General features: G+C 52.8%; 1 protein-coding gene across 1 annotated transcript; it reads left to right on the top strand.

Annotated features, from left to right (window-relative positions):
- The first annotated feature begins 10901 nt into the window (after positions 1-10901).
- Positions 10902-16065, top strand: FOXF2 (forkhead box F2). Its single transcript, XM_054592123.1, has 2 exons — positions 10902-12084; positions 15461-16065. Exons 1-2 carry the CDS (start codon positions 10902-10904, stop codon positions 15625-15627), a joined length of 1350 nt encoding a protein of 449 aa, XP_054448098.1. The 3' UTR covers positions 15628-16065.
- Positions 16066-16650: the final 585 nt, after the last annotated feature.

Below are 16650 nucleotides of genomic sequence, written 5' to 3'. Positions count from 1 at the left end.
AAATCCAGAAAAATAAAGTAACTTGCTCAAGGTCATGCAACTAGTGAGTGCAAGGTGTATTGGGGCCGTGAGGTACACAGCAAAAAAGAATGCATCTATGGGGGCAAAAAAAAGCATTTATCATCTTAGTATTTGAAAATCGCAGATTACATTTCCGAATCAGAGTTGTCCGAGACGTGTGGGTTTGAGTGGGGATGCCCAGCCGTGGCCCTTTGTATCCTGGCGCATCGCAGGCTGAGGGACCCACGCCCGCCACGCAAGGCTCCCGGGGCCTTGTAGTCTGGATGGACTGTGAAGGAACTTTGCCTTCCTCACCGCCTGGCACAGGGCGGTCCCGAGCCTGCGCTTGTTGCAAATGGGAAATGGGGCGGAAAGGAAGAAATATCCGCCTGAAACAAACACGCGCGATGGCTGCTTCGCTTGCAGCGCACGCCCGAGAAGAACCCACCAGGCGCCCTTGCCCTTCATGCAGCAGCACGCGGGCAGGTTTTTCTTGCTGCTCTTTCACGCTTTCCCGGTGATACTTAAGGGCCGAGACACTCCTCCAGTGCAGCTCAGCTGTTTGCGGCTGGACCCCCAGTGAGTCAGCGCAGGTTCCACACAGCCCAGCTTCCTATGCCTGGCGTGGTTAACGCAAGTGCAACCCCGAGGCACACTTTGCTTGGGACAAGTGATGCTCTAGACCCTGCCGGAGTGAACTTTTCTCCTAGCGCTCAACAACACACACACACACACACACACACACACACACACACACACACACCCCGCCCCCCACCCTCCGTGGTCAAGGTGCCCTGCGTGAGCTTCCGGCACTGACCTACAGCGCCTCGAGCGCCAGTGTCCATGCCTGCCCCGGGTGATGCGAAATAGTAGGATCCCTCTCTGGCTGTGTGAACCCCACCAAGGGAAACATCTCCCGACCCCATGAGAATTCGCGTTTCACGGTGGAGCCCCGCTCACAGCGCGAACACACCCCGAAAGACCCCAGGCCAGCAGTGGGAAGCTTAAACTTATAGACAATGGACACATGTTTTGTTTATTAAGGACAAAACCAACGTGGATATCAGAGGTTGCTCAGGGGAGGACAGATCCCAGGTATACATGAAACGCAGGGTAGCTTAAACAGCGTTTTTTTTTTTTGTTTTTTTTTTGTGGGAGGTCAAAAAACAACAGTGTAAATGTGTGTACATCAATAAATGTTAATGCTTTTTTACAATTTTTATTTCTTTATAGTCCCCGTGGGAAGGAGCCTGTTATTATTTTCATTATTTATATTTTACAAAAAAGAAAAAGACACTGAAGCTCAGAGACTAACCCAAGGTCACCAGAAGCAGGTGTGTTGTCCAAAAATGATCTAGGGATACCTATGATGATTGCATGGCTATTCATCTGATCAGTGTTGCATTGAAGGTGAGGGAAACGGTAAGAACTATGGTAAAATGTACTGTTTGGGTGCAGAAAGGCAAACAAATCAATAAAATATTTGTACAAAGTCCTAGTGTGTACTGGTTTGAGGGCAGTGCCTCATGGTCCACCGTCCCTTCCCACACAGGACCCCCCGCACTTTTCCAGCCTAACCCAAAATCTTCCCACAGGCACTTTGAAATAATACAAAAAGTTCTTTCCTGGTTAGCCACTGCCTGTGTAAACAATGTGGAAACTATTCTATGGTCCACATGAAATATATATACACACACGTATATACACACATACATACATGCACGCACACATATATGGTATATGGTGTACACACACACCCCTATTCAAAGGACACATGTGATCTTGCAACAAAATAAATATCATATGTATGATTTGGTATGCATGATGTATGGATGAGGTGTGGCATTGACTCTCCTGGTTGAACAGAGGAGGACTCCTCAGAGTTCACTGCTAAAGCACATGCCCCTGGCCCCAGTGAGGGTAGGGTAGGGACAAAGCCTGGAAAATGCCAAGAAAAGGGGCTGGAAGTCACTTGGGGGTTGGGGGAAGCAAGATGGAGAGTTCTCTTTGTAAAGCCCACAGCCAGAACAACGTTCCAGCCCGATTTCGGACTTCACCAAGGAAGTGTACTTGTCTGCACCACATGTAATTTTAAGTATGAGAAAGCTAGAACTGGAGGGCATGGGGAGGAGTAATGAGGTGCGCTTTTAGAACACAATGTCTGGATTTGCCCTAAAATATTTCGGCAAGAAATGAAAATAGAAAAAAAGATAAATGAAGTGACTGTGAGGAAACTTCGATAACTGTTAAATCTAGGTGATGTGTATATGAGGGAGGGCTTGCTGTATATCCTGTCCACTTGTGTGTACCCAGAAGACAAGAGTGGTTTTGGAGCCACTTCACGATGACAACGCTGAGGTCCGGAATGGGAGCACCTTCCCCAGGATACCTTGCTCCAGAACCAAGCCGAAACTGGCTTCTCCTGAGGACCAGTGGTCTGTTTATTTTCTATGGGACCTCAGGACCGTTCCAGGTATAACCTTGTCGCTTCGGCAACCAAAATAATTGAACTGAACCCTGAATTTCTTCAGCAAATTTGAATTTCTTCAAACATTCCTAAGCATGTTCGCAACGGACAGAGCTCTTTTCAATAGAGATGTACAAAGACGTGGCTGGTTTTCTTAATATTTTAACGGGGTGGAGGCGTACAAAAAGAGTATGTCCTAAGGTGGCCTACAGAGCACGAGGTAAGCTACAATAATGAAAGGATCTGTCCACCTGACGATCAAATTCTGGCCGTGGGCGTGGAGAGCCTTAGGCAGGTGAAGGGGAGCTGCGGTGATAGATGCGCGCCTGGCAGCCTCACGGACCTCGATTCCCGAGAGCCTGGCGCCACCCAGCGGAAGCGAGAACTCTTGCCTCCTCTGTGCTGGCGCCCAAGGGAAACGCGAGACAGGCCGCAACACTCAAAAATTGGATGACTCTGGTTGGGAAGGGAGTTGACGCCCGTTTGACCACTATAAAAAAAAAAACACGCCCCCCTCTTGCAGTTCAATGTTCTCCACCGAGAAAGACACCATGACCAGGCCCCAACAGCATATCGGCTAGGCCGTGACTCCCTTTTTCCCCTGAACCCCCAAATGAAAAGTGCCTTCCTGAAATGCAAACTACTCCCACGGAGAAGCGTTTAGTGTTAATGCTCTACGCAGAGAGGGAAACGTGCGTTGGCCTTCCTGCCTTCGTAGTAGCAGCAGGCACCCGGGATAGTGAAAGTAGAAGGTGGGGGAGAGGGCGAGGAGGGCTGCGTAAATTATTTGGAGGGATTTTTGGCCTGAGTCCCTGTTTCCGAAAGGTTGCGGGGATGGCTTTGACGTTGATTATATAGCTGTTCTCTTTTCAAGTGCGCGCCCCTCCCCACCGCAGCCCGTCTGGTGTGCGAGGATTGTGTTTGAAAGAGAGGAAGCATTCTTGAAGTGGTGGGTGATGGATTGTCTAAACCCTTCGGGGACATTTTGGGCGGTGGCTTTTGAGGCAGCTCATCAATAAGACCCCCCTGGAGAGAGAGGGGACGGCAGGAGAACAGCCCCTACCTCGGAGGCCAGAGGCCCCGGGCCTGGAAAAGAGTCCTTCTGGCCAAGGAAGGAGGGGGGTAGGGTGGCTAGTGAGAGAGAAAGGGTGGTGAGCCCCGGGCAGGTGGAGACTAAGCTTTGCCTGGAACCTTCAGCCGAAGCCTTTGAGACTGCGATGTCTGGATGCTGTGCAGTGATTTATTTGGGGAGGGGTTAGGGGACAGCAGAAAGGCTGGTGAACTCCCAACACCAGGGTGTCAGGGGAGCCGGAAGAAAGTGGAAGTGCCAGAGGCAACTTCAGGCTATCTTAATCCAGGAAGTGTTCTACTTTCACCCCTTTAGATTCCTACTCCAACTCCTCAGCCACTCTCACTGCATGTGGTTTCCCGTGGTACAGGTTTCTTTTCGAAGCCCCAGCCAAAAACCTGTCCACCTCTCCCAAATGAGGGGGGAGATGAGGGAGAGGGTAGGTATAAGATGACCCTGCTCAAGCCCTCCCGGTCTGATGGGTTCAGACCCCTTGGATCAAGACTCCAACACCACCTCTAATTCTGCAAAGCTCGCTTCCTTCTCGTGCCCCATCCGAGATGCCCCAATCCATGTTCTCTTGGCTCCAACCGTGGGTTCCTCTGGGCCTGTCCCCAAGACGAGGCTGCCCTGGGGTTGGGACCTCCGATGAGGAATGTGGTAGTGGCTTGGTAAGACTCGAAACCTCGAAGGCAAGGCAAGGCAAGGCCAGCCTGGAGAGGCAGCTTTGGGATACCGAGAGCCGCTGTGTTCGGTGCTTTCCTAGCCTCCTCTTTTGTCCCAGCACCGGCGCAGTGCATAATCCCTTCCCCCCTGCGCCGGCCTCACGGGCCTTTGGCCTTCTCAGGCTTCGGGGTTGTACCAAGGAGCTGTCTTCCTCCTTCTCGCGACCGAGGTTCATGCTGCAGCCCGAATTGGGAACGAAGTGCCAGACTGAGGGTGGGGGCGGGTAGGGGAGTAATGGGGAATGGATCGGAGGGGAGGCTCCCGAAAGTCAGCTCCCCCAAGGCGGCGTCTGGGCGCCCCCAGGTCCTGAGTAAGGCTCCGGGCGCCGAGCACGTTTTATTTATCCCCACAGAGGATGCTGGAGGACAAAAGAAATATTTGGACGTCAGAGCTGATTTATATTTTTGGAAGAGCTACGTTTCCTTTTCTGAAGAGAAGAGAGCGCGCCCCATATCCTGAGCTCAGCGGGGAGGACGGGAGGGGAGTTTTGATGCTCCAGGAAATTCATCTCTAGAGGCACGGCACGCAGGGCCCAGCGCCTTGCAAGAGTTCGTTGCCTTAGGAGATATTTATTTATTTGGGGTGGCGGGGTCAGGGAAGAGGAGACCAGCCAGACACTAAAGAAAACCCTACCCGGTGTGGGATTGGGACCTCCGAGTAGTCTTCCCGCCCCTGAACCCGAAGCAGGCCGGCCTCACCTCTCGGTCTGAGGGTGTCCCAGGCACGGCCTTTCGACCTAGCGGACGCTTTTGGCTGGTGCATTCTGCAGCCCTCAGTGCTCACCCTCCCTCGTTCTGTGCCTGGGCTTAATCCCTCCAGATCCACAAACACTCCAGGGTTGGGCCCCTTCAGCCCTGCCCCGCTCAAGCTCGGCTCAACCACCTTCCTCCCAGCCTGGGGAGGCAGTCAGAAGCAGTGGGCACAAGGCCTCCCAAGGCCTGGGGACGCACTGCACGGGGCGCAGGCCCCGGGGCCACCCGGACCAGACGCACAACCAGGTGGACACAGGGGAAGGGATGCTGAGCTCAAGGTGTCCTACTCCCAAGACAAGGCCCGGTTCTGCCAGTTTTCGTCTCATCAGGAGTGACTGTTCTCCCAGAAGCACAAGTGGACCCAAAATTAAAGTGCTGGGGGGCACCAAAACCTACACTTGCTTATGCCTTTTTTTCCCCTGAGACTGAGAGCATGTGGTACAGGCTTCTCTAGTTCTCCTTAGCCACTGGGAGCCCACTCATTCCTGCCCCCACGGGAGACACACAGACTGTGTTTATTCCAGCACTGAGTCATTTCTCTCCTTCCCGCAGGCACTAGAGCTGTCTTTTAGGAAGAATGGCCGTTTCTGCCATGGAAGCCCTCTTCTCAGACCCCCGGCCTCCTTACAAATAAATGCAGCAGGCTGTGGCCGATGTCTAAGGCAGGTGTCACATCTGGTACCTCCTTGCTCGAACTTCGGTCAGGGCCCGTGGGCAGCTGGGTCGGCTGTCGGAGGCCCCCATAGTTGTGTCTCTCCACCGAAGGAAACGCAATCTGGGAAACAGAGGGATAGGAAGAAGCGAGGTTTCCCCATGGGGCTCTGGTAAATTCGACCCTTTTGCCTTTCTCGCCAAACATCTCATACCAGACCAAGTGGGTGATGGAGTCATACTCACTCCAGGCGCAGGAGATCTGGGGCTATCGGCAGAATTCGCAGCCTGTGAAAAAAGAGCCCTGCCCAGGACACGGGCATTTGAAAAGTGGAAGAATCTACCCAAATAAACATTTAGAATTGGGTGGCTGATGTTCGTTCATACCCGGAGGTCTGGGTTTCTGTACCGAGGAAGGAGAACAGACGCTGAGGATATAGAATTCACAGTCATCCCTCCTCGCCTAGTTCCCCTCTCAAACTCCAGCCTCGGAGCCTCTTCCTGGCCCTCTGGCCGGATTTTCTATCGCAAATTAAACTTTCTAGAGGGGATTCTGTGGTGCGCAGGCTCGTGGTCCTCCTTGGTTTCCTCAAACATGCTGACACCCCCTAGACCTCAGCACAGAGTTTCCAAGATCCCCATGTAGGAAATCCTCTCACGAGTTAGAGAATTCTCTACACACATTAACTTTGTATCAAAACGCAGGGTGAATAGAATACTTTCAAACTGAGTTGGGAGGACGCTTTTTCTCCAGCGGGGCTGATAGAAGGAAGGGAGGGACAAGAAGATGGAGAAGTGCCCTGAGGAGGCGAGGTCTTAGATGCAGTAAACAGCTTTGGTGCGGATGCATCTCCTGTGGGTTACTGGTTTAGTCTAAGCCCTTTCATGTAAAACCCACGAAGCAGAGGAAGCATGCTAAGAACACAAAATTTAAACCGCAATAATGACGAGATTTCCTAGAATAAAACGCTGATTGCAGAACAAAATCGGACAAATCCAAACTTCCCGAAGTTTATACTCCCCTGCGCTGGAGCATGGGCGGGGCTTTGGGGTTTGGAGCTGGCGGGGAACCTACAGCCCAGACGGGGACAATCACCAAAGAGGAGGAGGGGGACGAGGGGAGGGTAGAGCACCGGTTTGGAGAGGGGACCGGCTGCACCGACCGAGGCTGTGTGTTTCTGGTTAACCAAGGAGCGGCTGGGCTGATCTGTACTCATTTTAACGAGCCATACCTTTACTTCACGTAAGGAAAAGAGATCAAGTTTTTTGTTATTTGTGAAGCATTTAAAGTCAGTCCGGAAGATCTCACCACCAGAAGAAGGGACTCTGAGAAAGGGAAGCGCCCTAAGGATGGTTTGTCTCTGTTTCAGAGACAAACACAACTTCCCTTTTAAACCATATGTTAAACAGAAATTCAGATATCCTTGCCAGGGATAAAGAATTTGACATAATTTATTATGGCATGCATTCTTACCCAGGAGGTTTGTATAAATCGGTAATTAAAACAAAGTTCAGAGAGGTCGTAATACCATATAGTGGAAGCAGAATGGGAGCGGGACCTCAGGCCTGCGGTATAGGGTATTGGTTAGCTTTGTGGCTTGCTCAGGTGTGACTTTCAGGGAATCATCTGGGCTTTCTAAGACACAGTTTCCTTACCTCTAAGGCTGGGGGGGGGGGCGCAGATAACAATCATGTGAAGGTACCCAGTGCAGTCTGTGAGGAACAAATGCCAAGATTTATTTTTGTAGACATGGGAGTCTCTGCCAGAGGCACAGTTTCCATAGGTAGAAGTGGTATCCCCAAGAAAGAGTTTTGGCAAAGAATCCCTTCATGCTCAGAAGGTCATCAACCTTTTTATCTTTCTGGAGTGGAGGGCAATACTGAGAGAGAGAGAGTGAGAGAGAGAGGGAGAGAGGGAGAAAGGGAAAGGCTCCAAGTCAGCTGACCTGCTCCTGGCTGGGGCTCTCACCGCTCTCCAATGTCTACTGCCCTTCCAGGACTTGTCTAGCCTCTTGTAACAGTCATCAAACTATCAATGGTATTTCTTTCAAGTTTAGACAATTTGTATAAAATGGATACCACTGTCACTTGGATGGGGAAGGAAACCGTTAAAACCCTTGATAATTTAACCAGCAGAATTGTAGAAGCTAACAATATGTAGAGTAGGGGTTTTTTTTTTAGAGTATCTGTGGACCCCCCTCCCAATACCACAGGCAAAAATGGGAATATTCTGAGGGAATATTCCAAAACTTCCATTATATTCTCAAAAACACTTGTAACACCCAAACTGGGAACTACTGGTATAGAATATTCCTAGCCCTGCCTGCATTTTAAGATTGGTGCTCTTTATTCTTCAGTCTCTGAGTCCTAAAACCTTTTCGGGCCTGAAATCCAATGTACATAGAATCCCCCAGGTGCAGAAAATTAGGGAGGGTCTAGTGATAGTGACATTCACTTCCTGAATTTTCTCATAATCTATTGCCCCTCCTCTACGAATGAAATGGTGGCCTTCTTTCTTTCCATGCTTCTTAGCTGGGCCAGTTCTCTTCCCAACACACACACACACACACACAAACAGAATGGAGCTCCTTTTAGATACTATCAGTACTCACTCCACTTTCTATTTTACGTTTTAGACATCTACAGCATTAATTTAGTGAACATGCTATATTTATTTTTATATTTAGTTACTTATACTTAAATTATTCCATGCAAAGTGACAAAAAGGGGATAAGAGAAAACTACTATGAAATAAATAGAGACCCATTCCCCCACCTTTAAAAAAAATGCTCACAAGTCACTCAGAAATTCTTAGAAGTGAAAACCACTGCAACCCCCCCACCCCCAACTCAACCAAAACATCCCATCCGGAAAAGAACGACTTGTTTCTTTTTTCTATTGGAAATGGGCGGTAAACTGAGTTCATTCTGGCCGTGTTTTCTTAGCTGACTCTCGGCTACAATCAAGCCATTTTCGGACACATTCCCATGTAGGTACCAGGGGTGCTCTGGAGGAAGCTGTCGACGCCTGTTCAACTAATTTAGGTTTTCTTTGTCTAATTACTGTGGAGCTTAGGGAAAAGGAGCCCGGCTCAAGGCAGTAAACTGACACTCAGTCTCTGTGTGTGGTATCCAGGCAGGGTTTGATGGAAAAAGCCTGCTTCCACTCAACTTCAGGTCACTGTCTGGGGCCAGACCCAGCCCATCCCCCAATCTTCCCCTCCCAAACTTCCCTCTCCTCTGCTTCTACAGTCCCACCAGCACACTCAGCCAGGAGCATTCCCCCAGGTACTCTAGGGGCACAGACCACTAATGCTGGCCCCAAGAGGCCTGACTTGGTTCTGTTCCACCCAAGGCTCTTTGCTGCCCACCTTTCACAGGATCTCAGCACAGTCTCCCCTTGTCTTGCCCACCCCACCATCTCTCCAGGTTTCCCAGCACTTATACTTGCACCTTGATCCTTTCAGAGTAGACACAGAAGTGTGCCCAGCACTGCCTCCCATTTGAGGTCCTCAGGTCTGCAGCACCTCCCCCGGGGCCTCCCCCATGGCCCTGTCAGCTCCCAGGCCTCTTGCTCTCCACCTCCCACTTCCAGCCCCTGTTTCTAGTGAGACTACATTTCCTTGCACGTGCAATACAATAACTAACTGTCCAGTCTTACTGGAAGTAATTCCTCCTGAGGGCACAACTTCTCTCCCAGCCAGACTCTGACTCAGAGAGGAATTAGCCACATTGACGTGGAGTATTCTGCCACACAAGGTAACTTTCCGATGCACAATTCTTTTGGTGGGCAACATTAAGACTAAGGATGTGAGTGACAGTAACACATACTTTCAGGATTGAACATAAATACAGCTATCTTACTTATCTCACTCAGCACCCGTTTTCTTTTTCCATTTTTTATAAAACGTCAAGTGGAAAATGGAAAGGAAGTGGAAACAAACGCAAAGTGAGTCCTAATCTTCGACCAGATTCTCTGATTCTCTGAAACTTGGTTTAGTTTTCTCTTTCTAAACCCCTCTTCTCCAAGTTCAGCAAATGCCAATGACCGCCCCAGGACATAACCCTGGGGCGCTAGGGTGCCCTGGCTTCTCACCCTCTACTAACAATCGTTGTGAGGCCTGCAAGCCCTGTCAGAAAGAGAGGAGACTGGCACGTTACCTTTGGGCGTCTGGCACCCTGAAGTGCTGAGGGCTGCAATGTCTAAATGAAGTTGACAGATGGTGTCAGTGCGGGCACCCAGGGTAAGGCAGCTAAGGAGGCTCCTGGCGGCGGCGGAGGCACCAGCGGCAGCACCACTAGGCCCAGGATGGGCGAGGAGGAGGAGCGGGAGCGGGAAGGGGGAGGGGGAGGGGGAGGGGGAGGGGGAGGGGGAGGGGAGGAGTGGGGGAGGAAGGGCTAGAGAGGAGGGAGAAGGAAGGAGAGGAGGGGTAGGTCCGCTCTACTGGGGTCGGTTGGTGTCTGGGATAAGAGGCAGGGGTTCTGTAAGGGGCAGAGAGAAAGTTTTTATAAAGCCATAGGTGGTCGGTTTTGCTTGGGGTGGGGGTCATCCTAACAAAAAAGGGATTAGTCTGTGATCTCTTCCTTTTAAAGAGGGTGGGTGAGAAAGAGGAAAAAGGCCGAGAGAGGAATTAAAAGACCGAAGGGAACCCTGTAGAGGGAGGAAAGAGATAAGAGAGGGACTCTGCCGCCAGGTTGGGGTTGGGGGGGTGAGGTTGAGCGCCTAGGCGGAGCGTGCCCTCCCCGAGGCGGCGGCGCGAGGAGGGGACAAGGCGGGGTAGGGGTGGAGGGAGGAAGGGAGGGAGGGAGGGAGGGAGGGAGGGCGGCCGGGGGGAGCGGCGGGCGGGAGGAAGTCTGAGAGACAGAGCAAGGAGCGCTCCTGAAGGGAGACATCGGGCTCGTCCCCCGGGTCCCGGCCGCCTTCCCCGTTCGTCGGCGCGGCTGCCGGGTGCGCAGCCGCTTCGGCTCCGCAGCCCCGGAGGCCGTTTCGCAAGGCAGGGACTCGAGGGTCAGGGGAGTGATGCGCGGGGCGTTGTCTCCTCCCCGCCGCCGCCGCCGCCAGAAGCTCCAGCTGAGCTGAGGGAGGCGACGCCGAAGCGCTGGCTCGGAGTGGCCACGGCTACAGCCCCGGTGGCGGGCTAGGGCGCTCGCCGCGCTTCTGGGCCAACCCCGTTCCAGCGCCTCCGCTCCCGGCGCCGGGCCCGCCCCCGCGGCCCGGCCTCTCTCCCGTGTCCCAGATGACCACCGAGGGCGGGCCGCCACCGCGCCCACCGCCGGCCCCGCTCCGCAGCGCGTGCAGCCCGGCCCCCGGCGCGCTCCAGGCCGCTCTGATGAGCCCGTCGTCCGCCGCCGCCACCCTGGAGACCACCTCGTCGTCGTCGTCGTCGTCCGCCTCCTGCGCCTCCTCCTCCTCCTCTTCTGCCTCCTCCTCCTCCTCCTCCAATCCGGCCAGCGCGTCCGCTGCCTGCAAGAGTGCGGGCGGCGCGGGCGCCGGGAGCGGGGGCGCCAAGAAGGCGAGCTCCGGGCTGCGGCGGCCGGAGAAGCCCCCCTACTCGTACATCGCGCTCATCGTCATGGCCATCCAGAGCTCGCCCAGCAAGCGTCTCACGCTCAGCGAGATCTACCAGTTCCTGCAGGCGCGCTTCCCCTTCTTCCGCGGCGCCTACCAGGGCTGGAAGAACTCCGTGCGCCACAACCTCTCGCTCAACGAGTGCTTCATCAAGTTGCCCAAGGGCCTTGGGCGGCCCGGCAAGGGTCACTACTGGACCATCGACCCCGCCAGTGAGTTCATGTTTGAGGAGGGTTCGTTCCGCCGCCGGCCGCGCGGCTTCAGGCGGAAGTGCCAGGCGCTCAAGCCCATGTACCACCGCGTGGTTAGTGGCTTGGGCTTCGGGGCCTCGCTGCTGCCCCAGAGTTTCGACTTCCAGGCACCGCCGTCAGCGCCGCTGGGCTGCCACGGGCAGGGCGGTTACGGCGGCCTTGACATGATGCCCGCGGGCTACGACGCTGGCGCAGGCACCCCGGGACACGCACATCCACACCACCACCACCACCACCACCACGTCCCGCACATGTCGCCCAACCCGGGCTCCACCTACATGGCCAGCTGCCCCGTGCCCGCCGGGCCTGGGGGTGTAGGCACGGCTGGGGGCGGCGGCGGCGGTGGGGATTACGGTCCGGACAGCAGCAGCAGCCCCGTGCCTTCATCCCCTGCCCTGGCGAGCGCCATCGAGTGCCACTCTCCCTACACGAGCCCCGGAACGCACTGGAGCTCGCCTGGCGCCTCGCCTTACCTCAAGCAGCCTGCCACCCTGACGGCTAGCAGCAACCCCGCGGCCTCGGCAGGCCTGCACTCCAGCATGTCCTCCTACTCGCTGGAGCAGAGCTACCTGCACCAGAACGCCCGCGAGGAGCTGTCAGGTAACGCACCAAGCCCGCTGGGGGCGTTGCCTCTAGGATTCCAGGTTCCCTGGCTACTGCAAATTGCAACGGGTCGCCTCAGCCTGGGGGTCTGAAGGCATTGAGAGAAGCTGATGCTGGGGGGAGCTGCACCTTATTCAAGGAGGGGAGAGGAATGTGGTCTTACCTTTCTCCCCCATACCCTTGGCCCAGAGGTGGGCCTCTAGAATTTGCATTCCTAGGAAGATGGTGCAAAGTTGACAGCCTGGGGTATCTGGGTGTCCCTAGGGACTGGAGATCTCAACTCTCGGGCCTGGCTTAGCTTAGAGAGAAGGCATGTAGCCTTTGAGGGCCTTGGCCAAGGAGTTCTGTCTGTTTCCTTTTGCCTTTTGTAAAGTTTGTTTTGCTGTATTTTTTGTCCAAAAGTGAGTGTCAGAAAGACAAGTTCTGCATGCTGGGGGTGTGGGTGGGGAGAGGTTGCAACTGAGCTGATGTTGAGACACGGGGAAGTGAGGGAGGGAAAGAGAGGAAAGCAGAGTGGGGTGCTGGGATCTTTCACAGGCAGTTGAGTCTCCTTCCTCCCCACACAATGACCCACCTGATGACACTTAAGTCTGTCTTAGGCCAGCAGGACCTGAGGTCCATACTATGACTCCCTCGAGAAATGTCCGCCCCTCAGACAACACTTGTGTTGCTGAAGGATAGTGAAAATTTATTGACTTGCCAAATCTATCGTGGGAGGAGACAGAGTGGAGGAGAACTTTCAATATTTAACCAGATTTATCAAGAAAGGGGAGATAAACTTTCTTATATTAACCTCCCCTGGGGCACCCATAGCCACATATTAATATCTGGCATGTCTTTCCGTCAAATGGTGCTCTCACTTACATTGCCTTCCCCTTCTATTAGAAATGATTCGCAGGATAATGCATATATTTTATGTTTGCGAATTGGTGTACCACAAGAGCATCAGGGGTGAAGGGAAACCCAGAAATGAGCAAAAGACGTTGGTTCCCTGCATGGTAAAATTTCCCAAATAGGCCTTTTAAATGCGGGTCTCAGGGGTTAACTAAACAAAGACAGTCTCGGCAGGACCACACCGGAGAGGATTTTAGCCTGACTTAAGTCTCTGAAAGCAGAGTCTTGTTCAATTTTATGGGAATTTCTACAAGTAACCAATACAGGCAACCCTCCCCTCTTATATTTTTTATCCTCGAGGACTGGCTGTCACTCACCGCCCACCCTTGGCGGAGCCCACTGGTCAACTCACCCGCCCACCCGCTGCTCTCCTGGCTCCACAGGCAGTCCTCACCGCACCCCCATCACCGCAGGCCCTACTCAACCTGAACCCAGGCTCTAAAGGTTTGCAGCCGCTGTGAATGAGTATTCTAAAATTAAAAAAGAAAGAAAACACTCAGGAAAGACACTAAGGACCTTCCGTGTGGCTGCCCTCTCCCCACTCCACACACAGGGCGCGCTTAAAAGCCCCAGAAATGCGGGGATCAGGAAACACGACTCTGCCTTGGAGAGAACATAGCAGGCAGGCCTCAGCGGCGGCCTTCCTTGGGAGCTTCTCACGACCTCTGGGCCTAATCTGGGAACGACAGGGAGGCCGTGCCTCGGCCCAAGCCTGAGAAGGGTGCTCTGCACCTCACTCTCTGGTCCCCTGGCTCCAGTACCTCTTGAATATTACCCCGTACCCCAGCCCTTTGTTGGTATCTCTCAGCGGACCAAGTGCGCTGCGCCCTGCAGGGCCTGGTTCGGAATATGCCACCCTCCGGGGACCACAGCCTCCTGGGAGTCAAGGGCTCAGGGAGGAGCGGGGAGGTCAAGATCTGAGGCCGTGGGCAGGGGAGTACCCTCACCCCCAGCGCTTGAGTGTCCATACACACGCATAGCATGACCCCCTCCCTCAGCATATGCACGAAGGCTGCACCCTCCCACTCGGGACAGGGCAGCTTAGTCCCGTGTGCTCAGAGAGGCCCTTCTTTAAATCTTGCGAGCCTTTCAAAAAACAAAAACAAAAAAACAAAAAAAACAGAGTTTTTATCGTCCTTCGGGTCGCTGAGAGCGCCGACTTTGTGAGCCTTTGTGAGCGTTAGTTCGGAGTCCTGCTGGGCCTGCTACTTGGAGATCCATAAACTGGCACCGCGATGTGTACTGTAGTTTGCTGGCCGAGTGCACCTGTGTGCAGAGCCACAGGGGCACATCGGGAACGCGTGGACCAGTTGCTGCTTTAAGAGAGCACCGCAACTCACGTTTGGCAACATTAGGTGTTATCAGGCAATAAGCGTAGACCCAGTCACCGGCTACTTGGCAGCCCGGTGTCTTCGTTAGAGCTGGGATGCAGCCAGGCCGAGGCGAAGCGAGCAGGACACACGCGCCGCGGGTGACAGGTATGGTTTTCACGCATTCAAACACTTAATCAGACCCAGCACCAATGTACAACTTATGGTTCCCACACCACACGGATGACTAGCAGGCCAGCAGGCCTAACCCAGTCCGACACCGAGAGAGTTGCGGTCCGGGAGACGCGGCGCTTGCCACACACCCCTGGCCGATTGTGCCTCGGGACTCGCAGGCGCCGCGACAGCAAAGGGCTGGCTGGTGGGTCCGCAGTGGCTGCCTGGCTCAGGCTTCCTCTCGGCCTAGGAGCGACCCGGGGAAGAGGGCTGCGGGCTTCTCCCTCCTCTCTGAGAGGCTCCCCACGCTGGCAGACGCCTGGATGTGCGGATGGGTCTGCAGCTGAGCTCTTACCCAAGGGCGTTCTCTGCTCCCTGGAGTCCTGGCTTTTCCAGAGGAAGCTCCAGACGTTCCGGACCTATGAATACCGCGCTTTCTTTCTTGGGCCTGTCTTGAGCGCTGGGATTGTTTTCTGTCCCCCTTTTAGGCACAGGAAATATCCCTGCTGCGGCCTACTAATCTGACGGAGCTAGTTAGTTGAGAAACAAGATGTGAGGGCGACAGTGGTGTTTCTGGGGTGGAGGGCTTGTGCTCTGGAAGGAGCCCTGTGCTCAGGAACCCCGTACAAGAGCCTGGGTCAAATTGTCCCGATGTCCGGTGTTCCTGCTCCTCCTGCGATTGAATCGTTCGGCTGGGCCCCCAGGACTGATAGGGAGTTCAAGCACATGAAAACCTGGTTTAGAGGGGACGCGCTCTGTGTTTGTGGGTACATCGAAACAAAACATGATTCCAGAGTTGTCGTACGACTTATAACTTAAAACTCTGAAAAACTTCCAGAGCTGGTTTTCTCTACTAGCTTTATAGCAACAGACCCATCCCTTTTCATCCTGAGCCAAAATAAGACACCAATTAAATTAAATTTTTAAAAATAATACACTCCAACCTCACCTGGACAAATTTGTTTCTGAAGAGAGTTTTTATTTTTTTCTTTCAGTGGGACTGCCTCGATACCAGCATCACTCTACCCCAGTGTGTGACAGAAAAGATTTCGTCCTCAACTTTAACGGCATTTCTTCTTTCCACCCCTCTGCAAGTGGGCCATATTACCACCACCACCACCACCAGAGTGTATGTCAGGATATTAAGCCCTGTGTCATGTGAATGGAGGGATGGAGGCCATGCCATGGCCTCTTTCTCCATGGAGGTGGGGGTTGGGCTGAATGAGCTGACATGGAACCACATAAAGTACACCCGATAGCAGTCAGTAGCACACCAGTCACTTAGAATCCCCAGGCAAGCATTGTTCACTGACACTTGTCCTCCATTGGTAGAAGGACAGGCCCTGGCATGGTAGTGCCCTAAATGTGTGCAGGCGCCAATGAGGGGGAGAGCTGAGAACTCAACTTCTTAGCAGAGATGGTAAAAAGTTACCATATGAAAAACATAAACATGTAACTCTGGGATCTTCGTTGCCTTCAGTTATCAGGGTCTGAGAAACGCAGACGAGTTGTTTGTGTGTTTTTCTGTCTATGAAAATTTATATGCTTTTCAAAAAGGCAGTGCTAAACACAAGATTTGAAGAAAGCAGCACCTTGTTGCCCAGCTAAGGAGAGAATTCTGTTTCTCCAAACACTATGTTTGGATATAGGTGCCAAAGAACATTATTAAGAAAGTATTTAGGAACAATGTGTCTAGTTTGAGAATGTGGTTTTCAGTATTGTGACAATACAACTTTTTTTTACCAGGTTATTTTTTACCACCATATTTTAAAGATATTTTTATTATCTCATGTATACTCACACTTTGCTTGTATTTTAAAAGGAGGATATATTTGCACTTATGTATACTTTTACAGTTTGCCAAACTATTTTGATGTAAAATTTTTTCAATAAAATGTATATAACAAATAGTCGTTTTAGGGACCCATTTTTCTCTGCAGCATCCTGAAATCACCAGGTTGTCTCCACCACCCAGCCAATGCAACTCTACATTTCCCACCCCCCTTCCAAGTTGTATAATTGACATGGTGTGAAGTCTGTGCTGTGAGTAACACAGGCCAGGTTCTGATTGTTGGTCTTCTCAGAAGAGAAAGAGAAGAAGGAACGTTTTCTGTTATTTCCTTTTTTCCTTCACCCTAACTCTTTCTGGCTAAACAAAAACCAGAAGGTGAAAGGAACTTAAAGG

Source organism: Pteronotus mesoamericanus, unplaced genomic scaffold (assembly GCF_021234165.1).
Source record: "Pteronotus mesoamericanus isolate MK-2021 breed Mesoamerican mustached bat unplaced genomic scaffold, CSHL_Meso_final scaffold_31, whole genome shotgun sequence".
Classification (NCBI taxonomy): domain Eukaryota; kingdom Metazoa; phylum Chordata; class Mammalia; order Chiroptera; family Mormoopidae; genus Pteronotus; species Pteronotus mesoamericanus.
This window is presented reverse-complemented; position numbering and strand designations above follow the sequence as displayed.

Excerpts from the sequence above, each read along its gene's own strand:
- FOXF2 (XM_054592123.1), top strand. The coding sequence starts at position 10,902 with ATGACCACCGAGGGCGGGCCGCCACCGCGCCCACCGCCGGCCCCGCTC. Across the intron at positions 12,085-15,460 it reads CGCCCGCGAGGAGCTGTCAG|TGGGACTGCCTCGATACCAG; the intron begins GTAACGCACCAA and ends TTTTTCTTTCAG.